The sequence below is a fragment of the Sinocyclocheilus grahami genome, unplaced genomic scaffold, assembly GCF_001515645.1.
Source record: "Sinocyclocheilus grahami isolate Dianchi unplaced genomic scaffold, SAMN03320097.WGS_v1.1 scaffold863.1, whole genome shotgun sequence".
NCBI lineage: Eukaryota > Metazoa > Chordata > Actinopteri > Cypriniformes > Cyprinidae > Sinocyclocheilus > Sinocyclocheilus grahami.
Window position 1 is genome coordinate 54,611 of NW_015506042.1, and position 22,321 is coordinate 76,931.

The 22,321-nt window shown below is 39.2% G+C and overlaps 1 protein-coding gene across 3 annotated transcripts in view; it reads right to left on the bottom strand.

The window, feature by feature from the left end:
* Nucleotides 1-8,628: 8,628 nt before the first annotated feature.
* The window catches only part of LOC107563229 (platelet-derived growth factor subunit A-like), a 21,496-nt gene continuing 7,803 nt past the window's right edge, over nucleotides 8,629-22,321 (bottom strand). Inside the window, exons 3-7 of one of the 3 annotated variants that reach the window (XM_016248042.1) lie at nucleotides 20,317-20,442; nucleotides 18,003-18,193; nucleotides 11,673-11,802; nucleotides 11,112-11,239; nucleotides 8,629-9,875 (exon numbers count right to left, since the gene is read on the bottom strand). In XM_016248042.1, the coding sequence (XP_016103528.1) occupies nucleotides 11,157-11,239; nucleotides 11,673-11,802; nucleotides 18,003-18,193; nucleotides 20,317-20,442 (530 nt within the window). In that variant the 3' untranslated portion in view covers nucleotides 8,629-9,875; nucleotides 11,112-11,156. The remainder of the gene's footprint in view (nucleotides 9,876-11,111; nucleotides 11,240-11,672; nucleotides 11,803-18,002; nucleotides 18,194-20,316; nucleotides 20,443-22,321) is intronic. The other 2 variants (XM_016248041.1, XM_016248043.1) reach the window with 2 other exon arrangements.

Sequence of the window (22,321 nt, forward strand, 5' to 3'; positions counted from 1 at the left end):
TTATTGGAATTTCACCAATTTCCATTTCTTTTACCACTCTAGGCACTTCCCATCCAAAACTTTTGATTTCTTTCTTTCCTTTTTCCTAGAAAGCTTTTAGAACTACCCTAACTGGGTGATCTTGACTATGTCCTAATATACTGACCCAATTTCTTAGTGACAGTTCAATTCTTCTAAGATCTAAAGGCATTTCTCCCATTTCAGTCTGCTAGGCTGCAGTTGGTGTAGGCCTAGATCTCATCGCCCCCGTACATAATCTTAACGCCTTGTACTGGATTTTGTCCACCTCTTTAAACACAGTATTAGCAGCAGATTGATACACTATACTCCCATAATCAAATACAGATCGTATCAATCCTGTATATATACTTCTTAGAGCCATCCTCTCAGCCCCCCATTCTTTCCCCACTAAACATCTCATAACATTCATTACCCTTTTACATTTATGAACAATTTTCTGAATGTGTATTTTAAACGTGAGTTTTTCATCAAACCACATACCCAAAAATGTAAAACGTGATACTCTTTCTATATCTTGACCATATAATTTCAATTTTACCTCTTTTCTAATCCTATACATTTTGAAAAGAATAAAGTTTTAGTTTTTCAATAGAGAATCTAAAACCCCACTTATATGACCACCTTTCTACTTCTGTTATTGCTTCTTGCACTTTCCTTACAACAAACTCTAAATTCCTCCCTCGTTTCCAGATTGCGTCCGCGCGGGCTCTGTGGTAAATCATGTTTTTAGTCCGGTCAAAAACACACATTTTATGACTTTTTAGTATGTTTTTTCTCGGTGCCCATTTCTTACTTGTGATTTCAACAAAAATGTGAGTATCCAAGTTTATTAACTTCTGTCTCTGATTTATTTCCTCCCCTGTTGCCATATGGCAATTACTGCCAATATTATTCACCGTTCAAGACGGCAACTAATGTCAGATTGATCGGTGATCATCACCGTAATTAATTCATTTGCTTAATTATTTACATTATAATTATGGTAACTGTTTCATGACCACACATCCAGATGAGATTTCAGTCACGTCTAAGTCAATAGGCTAAATTAAATCGCAGATGTTCTATGTTAATAATTGTAATTCTAATGTCGTTGGGGGAAAACCATATCATTTTAATAGTGCTTTAGTTCCTTCCTGTTCCTGACTTTGTTGACCTATCTTTCTGGACTTGTCTGAATCACATATTTCCTCTTTGCTTTATTTCTACTACTGTTGGATCAAACATTTTCTTTGACTCTAACATTTTAATCAGGAACAACTACCACACCTTTCCTTCTGTAGTGCCTCCACATCCGTTAAAAAGAAATTGGTTCTGAACATATTATTTCAGATTTAACATCATGAGGTGCTCTCTTGGTGCAGTGTGCTGTGAATTCATGACCAACTAAGCTGAAAAAAAATTGGGATAATATAATTAAGTGTCATCTGGTTAAATGTCAATTTCTTTCATATAACCTTTATCCCATTTCTGAAACTTTCACCTAACTCTGAGAGTTTTTCTTTAAAGTTTAAATAAAGGTGTTAAAATAGATAACGTCTAAACATCTGTTTTTAATTTTAAATATTGCATATGACACATAATGTGTGCTAAATGAGGGACAAAAGCTGCATTTTGCAAAGGTGTATCGCCACAAAATTGGTTTAATAAACTGGGTTTCACTATTACCATTACATTAGTTTTATTTTCCAAAGCCTATACACTCAGAACTCAGGCTCATTCAAACAGCCTCTCAAAACCAGCTGACTAAACCTTTCCATGAGCTGGGGACACCAGGATGACCCTTAGTCTCCACCTGAGAGAACAACATGCTCTTTGAGTCCAGAAAGTGGACAGACGGATTGTTGACACATTCAGAATGGCCTGACTCACCGTTTCCTGAGAAAGCTCCACTCCCAGGTACCCACAGTGACCTACCCGCATAGCAGCCTCTTTATGACCTGTTTGCAAGCTAATTCCCCAAATATACTGTATTTTTAATTGCATAACACTGATTTCCTGGATTTTTTTCAGTGCTGAACTGGCTGTCATTCAGAGAAGGTCGCATGTTTGTGGTGCCATGTAGAGCTAAGAAGAAACAAAGGCTTTCAACAACACGTGAAGAAACCTAAATAAGAATTATCCTGCTTTCTGTCAAAATAATTTATGACATGACTCGGGGTGCACATTCCAGGAAGGGTCACCCAGCTTGTTGGGAAGCACCAGTGAGGAAGTGGAAACAAACACCATAAGGGGTCATCCAGTTTCACCCAAGCTAATCCAAGTTTGGCATGGGTTTTTACTACTGGCGGAGCAATTGTGAGAGTAATATGTCTGGGTGTTGGTGTATTTAGACATACCGGAGGATGGTTTTAAACTATATCTGCAGAGACCTGCTAAGGAACCCCAGAAAGAGAGGCACTCACTATCCTACTTCTGTGGGTGATGGTTTAGGTTTGCGCCAAATAGAAAGATTCCTCTACCAATCTAAAATGGACATCTGTGATGATCTGATCATCTGGCTGTGTTTAAGAGGTCTGTTGAGGAACAACGTTCTGGGGGGAAAAAACTGGATAAAGATGCTTCATGACATCTCCTGTAATCTTAATCTCTATTCTTTTGAGACAGCATTGAGTCATGGACAGCAAGGTATATGCAAAGTGACTTACACAGTTTGTATTGACAGTATGAGTCACCAAGTTAAAAAACCAAGAGAACCAGAGGTAGTTTTGTCTGGAAACCTACATTTGGAAATTCCACCTCGCTGAACAATCTTAACTCATAAAGAAGTGTTGGATATTTACTGCCAGCTCAACGTCTCCACTGGGAGCCAGTGCTCCACTAGTGCTCTGGAAATGAATCTTTGGGAACAAGAAGATAGAATCTAGCATGAGTAGATGGTCTAGTCACGCACAGAACAAACGTACTCATCAGTCCACAATTTGCAGGAGTCCAGTTTTTAGACATGAGCAAGGAAAATATATTTTGAGAGCTCCTACAGATAATGCTACTACTTTACTACAAGTGTAGAACTATAAAAAACATAAAACAAATAAATGTATTTTGCAAGTCAGATTGCGGCGTCTAGTGATGCAGAAATTGCACACTTCACCTTTAACTTCTGAAGGACCTCATGTCCATTCTGAATTTAGATATCCACAGGAATGCTTTAACCGAGTCAGTTTCGTTTGCTGCACAAATAAAAAATATCCCCCAATGCCAGAAGCTTCATTTAAATGGATTCCTTATCACTGGTGGTGGCTGCCTTTCAGAAAATTATTTTATTTCTAAAATAGTCTTGAGCTAATATTTACAGATGCTAAAGAAATCACTTGTGGTGAAAGAGAGCACAAGATGAGCTCTAGCTCTGAATTAAGTCTCCAGATACCACACGGCTCCAAAACGGATTCAACTGGCAACTGACGCAAATTCTGAAAGACAGTGTGCAATCCAAGACACCGCCACATATTTCCCTCCTCTGTGTGTCTGTCTTTTATTTTATTTTTTTATGTCTCTGTTAACAGGACTTCTCAGAAGTGAATGCAGTGTGTTATTATGTTACATTACAGGTTCTTTAAATAGAGTCATCATGCATCTTTGTTTGAATGTGTATAGATACTGTAGCACTAAAACGTTTTTGGACACTAAAGATGCAATTAAAATGTATAAATGTCTTGGCATTATATAACAAAGTTTTTTTCTCCAAAATATATCACACAAACACTTTTTAGTAAAAACATTTCACAAAATGAAATTTGTTGGGTTTCAAACTATGAAGAAATCAATATACAGGTATATGTTCAAAATAAAGACAAAGGTCTTGGACACTTTCTGGTTGTCAAAGTTTGTGGAACATGTTCATGAGTCACAGTAATATGATGAACTCCACCTGTGTGAACTTGAGGGGAACTGACACAAAAAATGACCTCAACACCAGTTTGTTAAAAATGTTTGAAAAAGTGACTCTAAGTGAAGTTAGTTTTGAAAAAACTCTAACATCATTTGTTTGCACATGCCATATGGTTTTAAAATTTGTGTCTAGTGCAGTTAAATTGAGACATTTTAAGCGTGACTTACTGGTAAGTATCCAAGAGTGTCCAAATACTTTTTTGAGGTCACTGTACATACTGCTGATTTATATGTAATATACACATCTACATATTTTAAGGAAGTGATGATTATCAAACATAGGAGGCTGACACTACCATTGGTTGATCATTTTGCAATAAAGATAATACCTTCACCACTTCATTATTCAGCATACTCAGAGGCACCAGGCACGTTATTGGCAATAAATAGTTGTTGTCACTGTGTGAGGTCTTGGGGAAATGATACCTCTGTGTGTGTCCTCTCACATTTACATGCACTCATATTCACATTCCAGGTTTCATACAGACTGTGCAGAGGCACTGGAGCCGGGATGTCTTGACCAGAGTCTCATGTCCACTGTCCACTGTTCCTGTCTAGGACAGGCCAAAGCCAACCGCAGGGGGAGAAAAAAAATCTGTATCAGCAGAATGCAAGATGCAATGAAAGTGGGAGGATTTACACTACATCAACAGTGGAAATTACACACTTCACCTTCAAGTGTGTAATTTCTGTGCCACTTGCAGCACCAAACAGAATTGCAAAAATAATGACTGTTTTGAAACAGTTTTCTCTGTCTGCCCCTCAAATTGCCTGGAAAATACCTGTGCCATTGTATTGTTTGGTGTTAAAATTATGTTTAAAAGTGTACAAAATAGAGTCACTTGCTCAGTTGGGATTTTACCTCTTGGCAACCTTTATATACTCAAGGTTCCCATGATCTGTCAGCAGCAGGAAGGGGTTTTAAGCTTCGCCCATCCAGTGTCTATACTCTTTCAATGCACCCTTCATGGTGAGCACTGCCCAATTCCCCACCTCGCAATTATGGTCTGTAGGAACAAGCTTCTTAAAATGTAATTTTGCCAGGTTACCAGGTCGGATACAGCATGGCGTTCTCTGAAGTGTCAATTTCCTCAATGAACATATAGAATTTGGAGAAGATTCTGGTTTAGGATACCTGTTCAGACATCAAGACATTCAATACTTGGGGTGTGGATTTACCTCGACATACAAAAAATTCAGTTGTAGTCCATGATGTGGACAACCTGAAATTACCTAGTTAAAACGCTTTTACATAACACTTACTCTAAGGGACAGTGAGACGACTTTGTCCCTACAAAGGGATGTCTCAGATAGTGAATTATTGGCACATTTCCATGAGCAAATTGGACATAATTGAGAGGCTTTTTGTCTTACAGAATGCTTTTTTTAATGCCATATAGATACTACGTTTACCTCTTGGCTCTCTACCGTGGTGCATAATTCCTATACAATTTTCTAGATACAATGGACTCCACTAACAAATCGAACCAAGTTTCCAACAAATTAAAGGATTACTGGTAGTTGGCCTTGGGTAACCTAACGCCACAAGAGTGAAAGGGATAGAGTAAGGAGAAAAATGGATTCAACAAAGAACAATCAGACTTCTTGTCCTATAGTGTGCAGGGTTTTTTTTTCTCAGCTGAAACCCTATTATCTTTATTTACTTGAAGTATCCCCTGAGTTTCACAATCTCACAAACCACCTGTAGTTCCATCATACACCCTTAGAGGCTCATAAATCTTGTGTTGGAAATTAGTATTGTTATTTGTACAGCTAATATGACTCCGGAAATATTTTCATGCTTCTTCTTACTCTTTCTTAGACTGAGTTTTTCCTTCTTCCGTTTAAAAAAAAATCTAAGTCCACATGAAAATGCAAACACATGCTATGAAGCACTGTCAAGAGCATGCCAAACCAACAGGTGGCGATATAATCTCACCCGTAAAGCCATGTTGGCCAATCAGAAGCCTGAAAAAGTCTCCAGTAGGCGGAGATAACAGCGCAGGCGCCGACGTCACAAGCCAAAAACTCCGGTTTCGCTGTCTACACGATAACACTGCAACCAGAGTTTTTGAAAATCTTCGCCCTGGCAGGCGTTTTCAAAAATATTCGGTTTCAGTGAACTGGTGCTGCGTTTGCGTGTGGACAAACGGCCTAACCACGTAAAAAAGCTGTGGATTTAAAAATAACCGCGTTCATGTGGACAGGGCCTTACTATAAAGTTTCTGTATTTCACGCATAACCGCCCATGATCTTACGTCCTGTTATTGTACAACTCCAGACATGCAAGACATGTCATGTAGGAATGCACTTTAAAAAAAAGTGATGGAAAAAGACTACGGTCGGGATGTACTTCCTATTGGGACAACAGGAGAATGTGCGTGTGACCAGAGACTGCCACAATATAAGGAACTGACAGAAGTGAACAGCATCGTCGAAACCTACAAGCAGTTCAGTACAGAAACACTGAACAGACTTGCAGGTTCCAACACCTGAGCACAACAATCTAAATCACCCAGCTGCCAAAGCGAAGAGAGCCACGGAACAATAACAAAACCGCAGTAGCTTCAGAGCTAAATCAGGTCACACGCCACTAGGCAAATATACAACCAGCCCTACAAATTTGGTTAATCGTGTTGTAATTGAAACCACAAAATGGCAACTTCAGCCCAACTGTATATATTTTAGTCAAATACCCATGATGTTGTAGAAAGTGAATAAGGGTTTTACCAGACAGACTGCTGCATGACTCAACGGTTATAAATACAAAACAAACATTAAGGCACAAAGAATAAAATGAGTCAAAGCTTTGCTCCACCCCCTCAACTGTCTCTACAGCTTGTTGCTGTGATTCACAGTGATTCAGACCTGCAGGTGCTCTTTAGATGACCAGACATGCCACTCAGGGGTCAGAAGTGTGACAAAGTGCTGAATTCTGTTGTAGAGCCAATGCCAGGACCGCTCCATCTGTCTGGCATGTGTCAAAAATGACAAGAACCAGTGGAGTCCCTGCAGCAAGACACGACTCGAGCCAGAGTCAACAACCGGCCTGGAAGAACATGAAAGCTCTTGCTGGAGTACTTTTGCAACAGACTGTAAATGTCATCAATACAACCCTTAGAGATTTCAATGCAGTTCTGATTGCGCAGAAGGTCCCGTTAAACACCTTCTAACATTTTGCCGCCCTAAAAACATTGAGTTTATTTACATGCACAACAATATGCAAGAAAACCACATTGAGTATATTGAATGAATTCTCCATATTTGACATCAAAACGAAAACAGGGTCTTGGTCAAAAATTAAGATGTGGCAATTAGGTTCCTCTTCAGGAACTCGAGCTGCGTCGGAAAACGCTAGGGGAACGCCCTTCTTCTAAAGCACATGATAAAAAACACCATCTGAGTAGGGGCGAAGGCAGCCAGCGTTTCATTACGGGTGCGGACACATGTGTCGAGTCACGGGGGCGAGGCAACGCTCGAGGTCAGGGGCCTCTAAGGCTAAGCCGGATCTTCGGACCGTACTTAAGTCTAAGAGGTCCTCGGCCAAAAAGTCCTGACGCCACTGGTCCAGGATGTAATGACTCTTTTGAGGAAGGAGGCCATCGAGCTGGTCCCTCCTCGTGTGAGGCAGTCCGGGTTCTACAGCCGGTACTTCGTAGTTCCAAAGAAGGATGGGGGGTTGCGTCCGATTTTAGATCTACGTCACTTGAACCGCTCAGTCATGAGACTGAAGTTCAAGATGCTTACTACAGGGTGGTGAAGCAGATATGGAGAGTCTTCGGCCAAGCTCAGGTGGATTTGTTTGCGACTCGCATGACATCGCACTGTCCCCTATGGTTCTCTCTAAATCATCCAGCTCCACTGGGGCTGGATGCCATGGTACAGACGTGAACGAGGCTTCGTCTGTATGCCTTTCCCCCGATCGCTCTGCTCCCGGGAGTTCTGGAGAGAGTGTGCCAGGATGGGGTCTGTCTTCTGCTTGTAGCCCAGTTCTGGCCGGGCTGAGTACGGTTCTCGGACCTGATTTCTCTCCTCGACAGCGCTCCGTGGGAGATTCCCGTCAGGAGAGATCTCCTCTCACAGGCGGAGGGTATGATCATCCACCCCCGCCCGGAGCTGTGGAAATTGTGGGCGATCTAGACTTGCGAGCCACTCCCGGCTCATCTGTCCTCTCGCCCTAGCGGTGCAATCTTCCACACTGGGCAGAGACTTCGCAGTCTGGCGGCGTGGGCATTCTCATTCCCCTAGCGTTTTCTGACGCAGCTCGAGTTCCTGAAGAGGAACGTCTCAGGTTACGTATGTAACCCTAGTTCCTCGAGGGAACGAGACGCTGCGTCTTGGTGCCATACTTCCGACGTCCCTGCCAGCGCTTGCTTCATTCCTGGAGCTGCCGTTGGTCTCACCGCACGTGCTTTTATAGCTTCCTGGTCATTACGTCACCAGCCGTGACATCTCGCCCATCTATTGGTCTGATTACACACGAGTTTCAGAGCCCGTCACGCTGAAGGGCGTTCCCCTAGCGTTTTCCGACGCAGCGTCTCGTTCCCTCGAGGAACTAGGGTTACATACGTAACCTGAGATGTTTTTTATGACCTTTTCCACAGTAGAGGAACTCAGTTTAAGGTAATTTAAAATTCAAGGCCCGAAGGTAAATGTGTGTATAATTTAGGAATCAAATTACCAGGATCTGAAATTTCTGGTGTCTTCTGTGTGTGAATATGATAAAAATGTACTCTTTATTTGTTTTGATATCTTTATTTATTACAAAGCTTCATACCTAAAGTAAGTGTTTATTGACTATTTGAATGATCTTTGTCTCTCTTTGTATGTTAGCATTAAATATTATGTTATGGTAAGTAAAGAAGCAAATTATGAACCAACATTTTATGACTAATGATGCTTTTGTGATGGCCAACCAGTTGATACTGGATAGCATTTACTCTCAGAGGGTCATCTTATCCCATCATACAACCATTACACCACAACAACAGAAAACACAATACATAAACATACTTCCTGCTTGATTCTACATTAGCATTATAAATATATTTTTTAACAAAAATAAAGCATCTTTCCACAACACAAGTCTCTTACATGTCTTCCTATGACACATATTTCCAGGACAAAAACCTAGTTTTGAGATAAGCTGTAAAATATAAGCAAGAATGAATTGAAATATTAAGAAAATGTTGCTGATAATACTTCCAGATCAATGAAGATTAGCTGTTCTTACATTGGATTGAGAAATGGAGAGTGTGAGAAAGACAGATCGCATACATAAATACTTTATTCTGGCATAATGACTGCATTACACTGCCTTCTGTAAGTCTTTGTTCACGGACAGGCAGTTGAACTCATCGGAAGGACAAAACTTTCTAGAGGCACATTGGAAATAGCAGTTTCAATGTCCTGGGCCCAAGAGGACTAAGGCAGAGAACAACAGAAAATTGTGTCTCCCATTTTAGCTAGGTTATATGACAGCACATCCTTTAATATGTTCATCCTCTTTTTGAATGAGGATTGAAGTCCACTGATTAGTCCATCTTCAGGGGCATCCAGACTCCTGCTTGAGTGGATCCAAACACAAGCATGTGAGGTTCATGGTCTCTACAAATTTAGTGTTCTCCAAAAGACTTTCTCCTCATCTTTGACCTTTACGAGAGTCATATACATAAACAACAGAGAATCGACACAAACATCGTCCTTTTCAGTTTCGTTTCCGCCCAGTGTTTGACCACTTAATAATTAACTGAATACCAATCTTGTTTGTCTTCAGTGTTTGACAGAGTATGTAGGAAGCACCTTTGGTGTTGTGTTTTGTATAATGTTCCTCTGGATACAGTATATTTTTTGAACAGCAATGGGGTCAATAGGGTCAGAGTTCAGAGGTCAAAGTCCCAGTGCTGCTGGAGCATTACTTAGCCACTGTTGTCCTTCAATCGCTCGCTTGTGGTTTCACCTCATGTCCACTGGAGGGACAAAAAGAAAACAAAACAGCTGTTAACAAGAAATCATGTTTTTTGGAATCTGGTGCAGTTTCAAAGTGATTTGTTGGTGAATTTTTCTTTAGTATGACATGCGGGTTTGTGTGTGAGTGACACATATCCACCACGCAGTGATTTTAATGTGCATTACTGAAAAGTCTGTGCACATTTAAAGGGGTCATATGATGCTATTTACATTTTTCCTTTCTCTTTGGAGTGTTACAAGCTCTTGGTGCATAAAGAAGATCTGTAAAGTTGCAAAGACTAAAGTCTCAAATCCAAAGAGATATTCTTTATAAAAGTTAAGAGTCAACCACGCCCTCCTAAAATGGCTCATTCTAACACGCCCCCACATGTCTACGTCACAATGTGGGAAGATTTGCATAACGCCGCCCAAATGTTAACGCAAAGAAAGAAGGCGTAACTTTTATTCTCGCTGTAGTATTGTTGCTGCCGCCATGTCGTGAAGGTGCTGTGTGTTTTGTTGTGAAAGCGAAACTACTTTGTTTGGCCTTCCAAAAGAGGACGATATCCGCTTCGTCATGCCCAGAGCTGATCTGTGCTGGTCGCTAAGGAAATACCTCAACTTCGCACTGTGGATCGGATCGGCTTTCACCGTGGACAAAGCATAGTCCAGCCCGGGGTCTATTCAGCCAATCACAATTTTAGCAGCATCATATTACCCCTTTAAGAAAGAAAGAACCAGGTGAAAGGAACAATCTTTGTGATCAAGTCCACCAAACCATCAATCCAAACATTTTCATACACTAACACTCAAAATTATGGCAAGCACATAAGCTCTGTTCCAAAACCTATTGAGCTGCCAAGCATTTTAAGATATCTAACAAAATTTTGGGGAATAAATGTGAGTTGAGTCTCTAAGTGGGGTGCGCAGAGTTGCTGTTTATGAAAAGCTTTCCAAACCAGTCAATTCCATTTTAATGTTGCCTTAGAAGGTAGATGCCTAGTAGGCTGTAGACAGCAAAGCGGCTCACTTGGTTTTGGAACAAAGCTAAATTATATAGATGAACACAGTTTGATTTCATGAAATAAGTTGCATCAAACAGGCAATCCCGTGACCCATGCAGCAAAGCGAAAGTGCAAATGTCTCTCTCGCTCAGTGTTGCATGACTTTGATTGATCGTCTTGCTCTTTCTCCTGATCAGTTCATTCCAATGATTGGTTGCGAAGTGGCAGCGGTTCTGTCCACAGCAGTCCTACCTGCAGGATATTTTGGTCTGCTGAGTGTTAGGAAATGTTTGGCATTTATTGAATATCCTTGTTGATCTGTTCTGCCACTGCTTGCTTTCTGTGTTTCCGTTTTTTGCCATTTTTAACTGTGCGTGGGCCTGGAATCACAAGTTTGGGGAAAGGTGCAGGCAGATGATGGGTAGAATGTGGTAAGAAGAAAGCAAGCAAGAAAGAATTTATGAACTTGTAAAGGTTTAAAACAGACTGTAATTGCACTTAATAAATATTTGAGCCTCATGAGCTTCCAACTATTTTATCTCAGCACAAGGTTTTCACACAGGAGAGCAGAAACCCGTTGAACCTGAAGGAGAACCTTCAGACACACTTCTACGTGTTTCAGCATTTGCACGCACCTGTGGTCTTTCTTATCCATTCAATTGCATCATTGCCCAGCACAGTAAAACACAAGCTCACACAGGTGTGTTTGTCTGCGTTGACAGCACAATGCCACAGGCCACTAAGTGCACAATCCATAGCCAAATAATCATTCAAAATCAGACCAAACATTCGGTGTATGCGTGACATATGTACCTGTGTCTGCTTCCGCATGCTCGATCACGTGATGCTGTGATGTGCACACGCATTCCAAATGATCCTCTAACCGGACAAGCACCTCCTTCAATTTTGCTTTCTTACGCGATGCAAACTCTACCTTCGCCACCTGGAAGAAGAGAGAAAGACCAGGTTAGGTTAGCGATGAATAGTTTTTCAGTGTGTTGGTGTAGCATACAGGACGGCAGCACAGTTAACTGTTAAGGTGCTACATGCTCAGTTAGCTCCAAACCCTGCCAAATGGTCATAGGCAACAGTGGAAAAAATTTCTCGAACAATTCCTGGGCAGTAAGCCCAAAACAGTTACATGTTCCACAGTTACGTCCCACTGCAGCACACTAAACTCAAAATAACCACCCAGCCTTACACAGGGGTCGACTCGTGTCTTTTGTTGTGCTAATTTTAACGCTTAGGCCTCTATTTCTTCTCACTGTTCTGCTAATGCTTGGCTGCATGTATTCATTGTGGGTGGGAATATGATTACACCTGGTCTGCTCATTGGAAATCAATGCTGTTCAAAAGCCCAAAGTATACTTCGGCCGTCTGCGTTCCATGACGGTCTGTGCATTGTTCGAGTGATGCAATTTTCATCATCAGAAGTGTCTGTTGACGTCCGTGCACACAGACCATGTGCAGCCCAGTTTTTGTGACTGTGCGATGGTGTGCGTACAACAGCGGACACGGCTGTGTGAGACGGAACGGAATGCGGAAAGTGAAGTATACCAGGGCCTTAAGGCAGTGGTTCCCAACACTGTTCCTGGATCAGTCCCCCCAACTCTGCACATTTTGCATGTCTCCTTTGTCTGACACACCCATTTTTGGTCTTGGAGTCTCTACTAATGATCTGATGAGTTGAATCAGGTGTGTTTGATTAAGGAAACATGTTAAATGTGCGGCGTTGAGGGGGCTCCAGGAACGTGGTTGGAAACTACTGTGAAACTACTAGACAGATGATTCTAATTGTTGCAGTTGCGGCTCAATAAGTCTCAATTATTCAAATAACTTTTGAAAAAAAAAAATCTTGAGACTTTTTCCCATTCCACTACCCACATCTCATGTTTTTAACTGTAAAAATGTCCCCTTGATTGGTCTTTTTGGCAGGGAAATACATGCTTAATTTAGTAGAAGTTGGTTTTATGGGTTGCTAAAGAGGTTTTGTAGTGTGGTAAGGAATGGTACTCCATTTGCTCCATCAGGAATGACCCAGAAAGTGATCACACCACCACAATTTGAGTGTGCACAACGGGACTGCACATTTGCAATGTGTTGGCCAAGCATTCAAGTATGCATTGGTTTGCTTCCATGGAGTATTTTTCTAGCTTCGAACACAATCACTAAATTCAGTGCATGACTCACAGATTGCAAATAAAAACTCAGTCTACCATGCAAGTGCAATTGGTTTAACATTTTGGAACAAATGATGCAACACTTGGACACTCCCACAAACCTATAGAGAAACGTCAAAATGAAGGTAGGGAGCGAGAGATCGTGAAACAGGACTGTTGCGGTGACTCTGTCCACCTCTTTCACTCTGTCTGCTGCCCACCTCTCCCTCCTCTTGGACATTCTTGCACTTGGTTATATTTACAGAGCCAAGTCTAAAACAGCCCGTGGCGTGCAAGAATGTTCTGCAACTAAGGATGAAGGGTGAGACAGACACAGAGAGGCTTGAGAACTGGTCAGGGGGTTGGGTAAGGGGTTCAGCAAAGGGTCATGATAAGAAAAAAAGAGTCTCTGCACCATCCTTTGCTGCCCCCACCCCAATATTTCCATTCAATTTATCATTGACTTTGCATCTTGGTTACAAGTCTGAACTTCACACGTGCGCTTGCCCACATACTCGAATGCGCTTTATAAAAAGCCCCAAGTTTCTCAGGAGGCCCTTCCAAGCTCTATTTATAAACTACTGTGCTTTGCGCTGCAATGAAAGACCTGCGAAATCCCAGCGCAGCGCACTAATGGTGTGACATCTGATCCAGCCCCAGCTCCAGCAACCCCAACCCCCTCTGACTTGCCCTGCGCTCTGTGAGAACTATTGTCCAGGATCTGGATAATTGGCATTGGGATTTCCCCGCAAGAAAGGTCGATAAAGAAAGGGTGAGAGAAAGAACGGGCATCAGGAGAGGTGCATCATGGGTAATTAGCATGGGAACAAAGGGAACTGGACACGTAGCCAAGGGACAGGCAGTTTTGCTGCACATCTGTCAGTGGGTAAATCTGATGACAAAACACTATGGATAAAGCGAAACCGAGAGCAGCAGAAAGAGCGGGGGTTCGATGGCAGCCAGGCGACTGGTGGGGTGACCCAAAAAGAAAGAGTGGTGTGGGGAGCAAGCGTTCTTATTGAGTGAGTGACAAAGAGAGTCCTGAACAGGAACAAGGGATGCTGGGAGGGGGGTTAAATAAGGGAAACTTTTATCTCATGACCTGCATGTCTAGAGTTACAGAAAGAGTATGGGCAAAATCTTTGCTGTTAAACACATTCACTGGCACCCAGACAATCATGAAGATAAGGAGAAAAGGTGATCTAATCTGTGCACTTCCTGTAACAGCCCTTTAAAAACGTCCCTAAACACCAGCAGAAAGCCCAAGAGTGAAGAGATGGAAAGAACATTGAATTATACTGTAGATATGACAGCAATCACAGCCCAACACATGCGAAGAAAAACAAACAAGAAAGAAAGGGGGGGACTGGATTTATTTTTTCTTTCTTGCATTTCAAGGTATTTTTGGACTATATAATCTTTAACTGATTCTCATTTGAATCTCACACATTTTAACTGATGTATAAGGCAAGGTGTAACTGATGTATACATAATATAATATTTAAGAACTTCAACAAACTTTTTAAAAAACCCTCTGTAATGCCGATTACTTAAAAGTGAATTACTGTAAACATGCAAAGACTACATGCTTTTGTCAATTTATAGATTATATATTATCATACAACTTCACAGACACGTGAATAAAAAAAGTCAGATGTATGAGACCGTTTTAACATGGGCTTACTGTAAATGTATCTCACAGAGCTATGTTGTTCAGTTTTTGTTAGCTACATCAGCCTTTCCACTCCAATACAACAGGCTCTTTTGGAATACTCTGCTGTATTTTCTATATTAATATGACGCTCATTCGACTTAGCACTATTTGTGTTTCCTCAGCGTTTGCGTCAGAGATGGGGCCCGTATCCTCACTAACCTGGGCCATTTGAGGCTCTTTAATACCCAAAATCAACACTCGCAACACACCTCGTGCTTCCAGAACCACATCACATGCTGTATTCTTACACGCGCCTGCAAACATTCCAAATCCGGAATATCCTCACTTAGTCTCTTCATTAGGAAAGAACAGTGGTGTGCTGGAAGTAGAAAAAAAAACTTTTCCTCAAGTTGGGATCAGGTATGCTGATTCAGTCAAATAATGAACTATCAAAAGAATATTGGACCCCATTGACTTTCACTCAATAAATTAAAAACTTTAAAAAAATCTTTCATGTTAAACTGAAGAAAGAAAGTCATATAGGTTTGTAAAGACATGAAGGCCAGTAAATGATGACAGAATCTACAATGTCCCTTTCAGCTTTCTGCTGTGCTAACAGATGTTTGAATATGGCCTTGCTCTCACCTGTTGTTGTAGTACTGTGTGATGATGTTTGCATGCAAGCGTGCTTTAGCAAGGCTAATAGACACAAACTGCAACACAGCAGTTCTGGGGAAATCATTAGTACTATACATCAATAGCAAGAGAGAAAATGAAGGGGAAATGAGGTCAAACAGAGACTGTTCAGAAGAGAAATGAACAGGAGAAAATGTATCACTCATTATGGTGCCTGTAGAAATTAAAATCTTGATTTCAGTTAAAAGATCCAAATGTATTTTTGATAGAAACATGTGCATGTGTTGCACCTAACATGAAAAGGTTAATTTTGTAGAATAATTTGACTTTAAGCAGCAACATTTACAGGTGCATCTCAATAAATTAGAATGTTGTGGAAAAGTTTATTTATTTCAGTAATTCAACTCAAATTGTGAAACTCGTGTATTAAATAAATTCAATGCACACAGACCGAAGTAGTTTAAGTCTTTGGTTCTTTTAATTGTGATGATTTTGGCTCACATTTAACAAAAACCCACCAATTCACTATCTCAACAAATTAGAATATGGTGACATGCCAATCAGCTAATCAATTCAAAACACCTGCAAAGGTTTCCTGAGCCTTCAAAATGGTCTCTCAGTTTGGTTCACTAGGCTACACAATCATGGGGAAGACTGCTGATCTGACAGTTGTCCAGAAGACAATCATTGACACCCTTCACAAGGAGGGTAAGCCACAAACAGTCATTGCCAAAGAAGCTGGCTGTTCACAGAGTGCTGTATCCAAGCATGTTAACAGAAAGTTGAGTGGAAGGAAAAAGTGTGGAAGAAAAAGACGCACAACCAACCGAGAGAACCGCAGCCTTATGAGGATTGTCAAGAAAAATCGATTCAAGAATTTGATCCAGATGAGCTGAAGGCCACTGTCAAAGAAACCTGGGCTTCCATACCACCTCAGCAGTGCCACAAACTGATCACCTCCATGCCATGCCGAATTGAGGCAGTAATTAAAGCAAAAGGAGCCCCTACCAAGTACTGAGTACATGTACAGTAAATTAACATACTTTCCAGAAGGCCAACAATTCACTAAAAAAATGTTTTATTGGTCTTATGAGGTATTCTAATTTGTTGAGATAGTGAATTGGTGGGTTTTTGTTAAATGTGAGCCAAAATCATCACAATTAAAAGAACCAAAGACTTAAACTACTTCAGTCTGTGTGCATTGAATTTATTTAATACACGAGTTTCACAATTTGAGTTGAATTACTGAAATAAATGAACTTTTCCACGACATTCTAATTTATTGAGATGCACCTGTATGTCATATTTAATTGCTGATTTGAAATTTGTTACTGAAACAGCCAACAGGTTCGGAGATTTCAGTCCCAACTCAAGCAGATAGGAGCTGTGCTAGCATGATAAGAACAGCTGATGAGTGAACTGACTTGCCTTAAAGCAACTTTAGGTGAAAGAAGTGAACAGAATCCATCAGAGGAATATGCTGTGCTGGTAACAAGTAGAAAGAGCAGCTATCAACTCCTGTTACACTTTACATAACAGCTCAATCACAACTGTGTGGAGAGAGAGAGAGTTGGGCTAAATGCCAGAGGAAACCGAGAAAGAAAAAAGAAACATAGACAGACAGACAGACAGTCTGATTGATTGATTTAAAGATAGATAGATAGATAGATGGATAGATGGATAGATAGATAGATAGATAGATAGATAGATAGATAGATAGATAGATAGATAGATAGATAGATAGATAGATAGATAGATAGATAGATAGATAGATAGATAGATAGATAGATAGATAGATAGATAGATAGATAGATAGATAGATAGATAGATAGATAGATAGATAGATAGATAGATAGATAGATAGATAGATAGATAGATAGATAGATAGATAGATAGATAGAGAGGATAGGTGAAGTTTAACTCCAGTAAGTGTTGATAGCCTCATTATCTGGTGTTATGTTCCACACCCAGCAGTGTCTCCTTTGAAACAAGCTTATCACTGCAATGAACCAAAGTACAGCAGAAATGCGGCCAAGCATGCACACACACACAGACACACACATATACATATACACACACACTCCCTGTGCAGCGAGGCCTATTTACAGTCAGTCTTTTTTATATTGCAGCTCTGAACAGCAGTACCTTGTGCAGACCTGCTTCTTTTTTAGGATGAGAAGGAAAAAGTGAGGGAAGGGTAAATACATCTCTTAAGAGTATTTGCTCAAATATATACCACCATAGCTGGAAAGAAACACATATAATATATTCTCGTCCCATCCCCTGTGCTCAGAGCTGGAAAAAAACATACAAGACTAACATCTGTATTAATTTTATGCGGAAAAATGGATATAGTGCTATACAATCAACTGAACGACCATTCAGAAGATTGCTTAATATGAATAAGTGAACAAATAAATAAAAAATGTATCACACTACCATTGAAAAGTTTGGGGTTGGTAAGATTTTTTTCATGTAAAAATACTCACCAAGACTGCATTTATTTGATTAAAAATACAGTAAAACAGTAATATTGTGAAATATTATTACTATTTAAAACAGGGGAGTGGCTTGGAATGGCTGTGGCTCTAGAGTGGGTGTGGCCTTGATATCTATACTGCTTAAGATATAAAGTCAACATTGTCTTCCCCACATTTAAATGACTTTACAGGACTGTTGATGCATTGCTTTTACCTTGACAGTACGGTGCTGTTTTTTGGAGGGGTGACAGCGCATGTTGCCGGTGTTGCAGCAGCCTGTACAGCGTTTCACCTCCACACACGGAGGCCATATTAGGAAGTTTGCAGCGGTGGGATCCACTTGACTGCGGGGGATCTCGTAGATCACTGTCCGTGTCTTGCACATGGCGGGCATCGCTTCCTCTACTGGACACAAGAAAGGAAGACACATGGATAAATTAATGTATTAGAATAAATTCAAAGCAAATAATCGTCAATATATTACTTTATTAAATAGCTCAAGCATAATCACCCTAAACTAAATGCAAAACATGCAAACCACGCTAAACTATATTAAACAAACAAACAACAAAATAAAACTATAATAAAATAACTTGAATATGGCACATTAATATGGTAATCACTGTACTATAGTATAACTATACTATACTCAATAATCACTCTGAATTACACTAAAATAAAATAAAAATACCATGGCACATTATGATGGCAATCATTCAGCACCGTGACATTATCATTTGATGTCGTCATTACACTATGGTATAATTATATATTATTAATCAAATATATAATTATACCATTCAAATATGGACTAACCCAACCGTTGGGTTAAATTTTTACATTACATTTTTAACCCAAAAGTTGGGTTAGTCCATATTTGACCCAAAGTTGGCTTGATACAACCCAGCATTTTTTAAGAGTGAAAAAGGCCCTTAAAACTGCATTAGTAGCAAATATTATAGAGGGTTTTTTAATATCTCTGAGCCTCTGTATTTACCTAGACTAAAATAAGATCGACCACAGCACTGAGATCAGCATTCGATCTGGAGGTTTAGTCTCTTTCAGAGCAACAGTTGTAACAAAAATGGCACACAGCTATTCTGAGGCCCGAACAGTTTTCTGTGTGTTTGAGTGAGTGATTGGGAGGTACAGAGGGAACAGAATATCCCAACACACACAAAGGCACACACACACACCCCACTGCACTCCACAATTGATGTGAAGGGGAAGGAAGAGTGCATGTCAGAGCTCTATGTGCCAGTGTGAACTCTGTTCAGTTCAACGAGCTGTGACATGAACTTTGAATGTTTGGAATTTCCTGGCTCGGATACGTTTGTGACCTCACATGTACCACCAATCAAAATACTCTCACGTACAATCAAATAAAGAAGTGCCCCCGATCATTGTGATTTCCTGAATAAAACTGACATTCAATGCTTTTTATGTGCTCAAAACTGGAATTGCACCTATCGTAGATGTTTAAGTAATATAAAACTCTGACTGAGTTCTGGGAATCAATTCAGGTCATTTCAATAATTTCATATTCTTACTTTCTGAACTTCATGTGTCAAAGCTGCCAAAGCACAGCGTATATTTAAATATTAAACAGGTATAAAAGTTCAAATCGCAATATATTTTAAAAAGCAGTTTCGATATGAGAAAAGACAACAAAAAAAAAATTTTTTAATTTGCACTACAGTTAAAAAATTTGGGGACAGTAAGATTTTTTTTTAAAGAAATTAATACTTAAAATATTCAACAAGGATACATTAAATTAATAAAAAGTGACAGTAAAGACTTATATTGTTCCAAAAAAAACATTTTTTTCTTAAAAATATATCAAATAAATGCTGTTCTTCTGAACTTTCATCAAAGAATCGTGAAAAACAGTATCACTGTTTCCACAAAAATATTAAGCAGCAAACTCTTTTCTATAATGATAATAATAAGAAATTTTTCATGAGCAGCACATCAGAAGACTGGAGTAATGATGATGAAAATTCAGCTTTAACTCACAGGAATAAAATACATATATTTAAAATATATTCAAATAGAAAACAGCTATTTTAAATTGTAATAATATTTAATAATATTACTATTATTATTGTTTTTTGTTTTTTTTAATAAATTCATAAAATGTAACCGACTTCAAAATTCAAAAGGTATAGTGTATGTGTAGTATTATATTTTCTCATGCAAAATTTGCATTCACGATGCTCGGATGTTTGTTGCCAGATTGTTGTTCCCAGGTTGTTAAGGTATTTTTTGTGCGTTGCTATGAACAAATGTAGGACACGATAAGCACTCAAATTAGAAGTAATACCATGGCAATAGTTAAACTATTATCAGTGAAGCACCATAAATTAACAATCCTTCTGCCAAGCAATGCAGTTCATGAACTGTTTATGGTTGCAAGGCAACCACAGAATTCATCAAATCAGATTCCGGAGACAGAACTGCTCATTTATGAAATACTTCTTAAACTGAAGGTTGTCAAGAGTGACATGTCTTTGAGCAGAAGGTCTTACCGACACTCCTCTTCCGTCTGTGGGACAGCTGCAGACTCTTGAGATCTGAGGAAGTGGCCTTATATGAGTGATGGCTCTTCTGATGGTGCTTCTGTTTGACCTCCTCAATCACCTCATTTCCAGGACCTCATCAAAACACAGGTTATCTGTATTACTTTCATGTAAAATCACTTTTTCCCCCCTTTTAAACCAAGATGAATCCACAATGAAGCTATTGAAAGTCTCCAGTAGATGCCCCGCAGCCTTAAGAGGCTAAGTGGCACCAAAGCATGAAATAATTTCCTTCTTCACAAACTCATTTTTCTACAAACAATGGCTGCTTTATTCACAAGCTTAATTGGAAATTCATCACGAAGGATTTCTGGAGGAACGATGTAATTTTGGCCCTGAATGTGGTTGCCAAGTTTATTATAATGTCTTCTGTCGCATTGACATGCCCGAAGCACAAATCTGAACTCCTGACAACCTCAGTGGATTTGCCACTGGTACAAATGAGTAAGACTCCTGAATACAAAATCAGTTCAGTTATTACGTGCTGTTTAAACAACGCATGATGCATATGAAAGCATCAAATTAATAATAAGGTTTGAATTAATCATGTGACATAACCAACAACACAGAGCATGACAACTAATGCACAAAACACTTTCCATGTATGAATGAAGAGATTGGTATATTAAAGCGATAGTTTACCCAAAAATGAAAAGTTTGTCATCATCTGCTCGTCCTCACGTTATTCCAAACCTATTCATTTATTTTTTTTATTTTTTTCAAAAGATATTTTGAAGAATGTTGGCAGTCAAACAGCAGCTGGTATCCACTGAATTCACTGTATGGAAGAAAATACTATAGAAGTCAATGGCTACCAGCAACTGTTTGATTACCAACATTCTTCAAAATATCTTCTTTTGTGTTCAACAGAAAAGTTTGGAACAACATGAGGGTGAGTAAATGATGACAGAATTTTAATTTGGGGGTAAAACAAAAAGACAAAATAAGGATATCATCAGTCTCCCTGTAAAACATGAAATCATTTCCTTTTATTCCTACAGATCTAAACTAGTTTCACTTTGAGAGGTAGACATTCAGGTACTGTAAGCATAAATATGATATGAAATATGATATTTTGTCAAAAGGACCACTCAGTAAAAGTGACCGTCTGATTGACATGGAAATCAGCTAACCGCTGTTCACTTGTTGCATTATATGATAAAGTGTCATAAACAATTTATGGTGCTGTGTTATAAGGAATGAAATATAAAATTAAATACTGAAAAATCAAAATCGAAATGTATTTTTTAGTATATTTTTATTTGTTTTGATTGTTCACAAATAGTTTATATATAGTAAAAATATAGCAAATATAGTATATATAAAAAAATATACTATATATATATTTAGATAGCAATATTATATTGCAAAAATATATATATCTACAACAAATAAAAACTATTTGTGAATAATTAAAACAAAAATGTACATTTTTAAATAAAAACTAATAAAACTGATAATTAAATACAGAAAATAAAAAAAAATTGTTTTATTAATTTTATTCATTATTTTTCAACAGTTTTATTCATTTTTTCATATTCAAAGTTTTATATATATAAATATATAGTATAGATAGATAGGTATGTATGTGTGTGTGTGTATGTGTGCATGTTTATGTGGTTTATGAGGACACAGATTTGTATAATAACATGGGTATGACATACAGTGGGGCAAAAAAGTATTTAGTCAGCCACCAATTGTGCAAGTTCTCCCACTTAAAAAGATGAGAGAGGCCTGTAATTTTCATCATAGGTATACCTCAACTATAAGAGACAAAATGAGAAAAAAAATCCAGAAAATCACATTGTAGGATTTTTAAAGAATTAATTGGTAAATTCCTCGGTAAAATAAGTATTTGGTCACCTACAAACAAGCAAGATTTCTGGCTCTCACAGACCTGTAACAACTTCTTTAAGAGGCTCCTCTGTCCTCCACACGTTACCTGTATTAATGG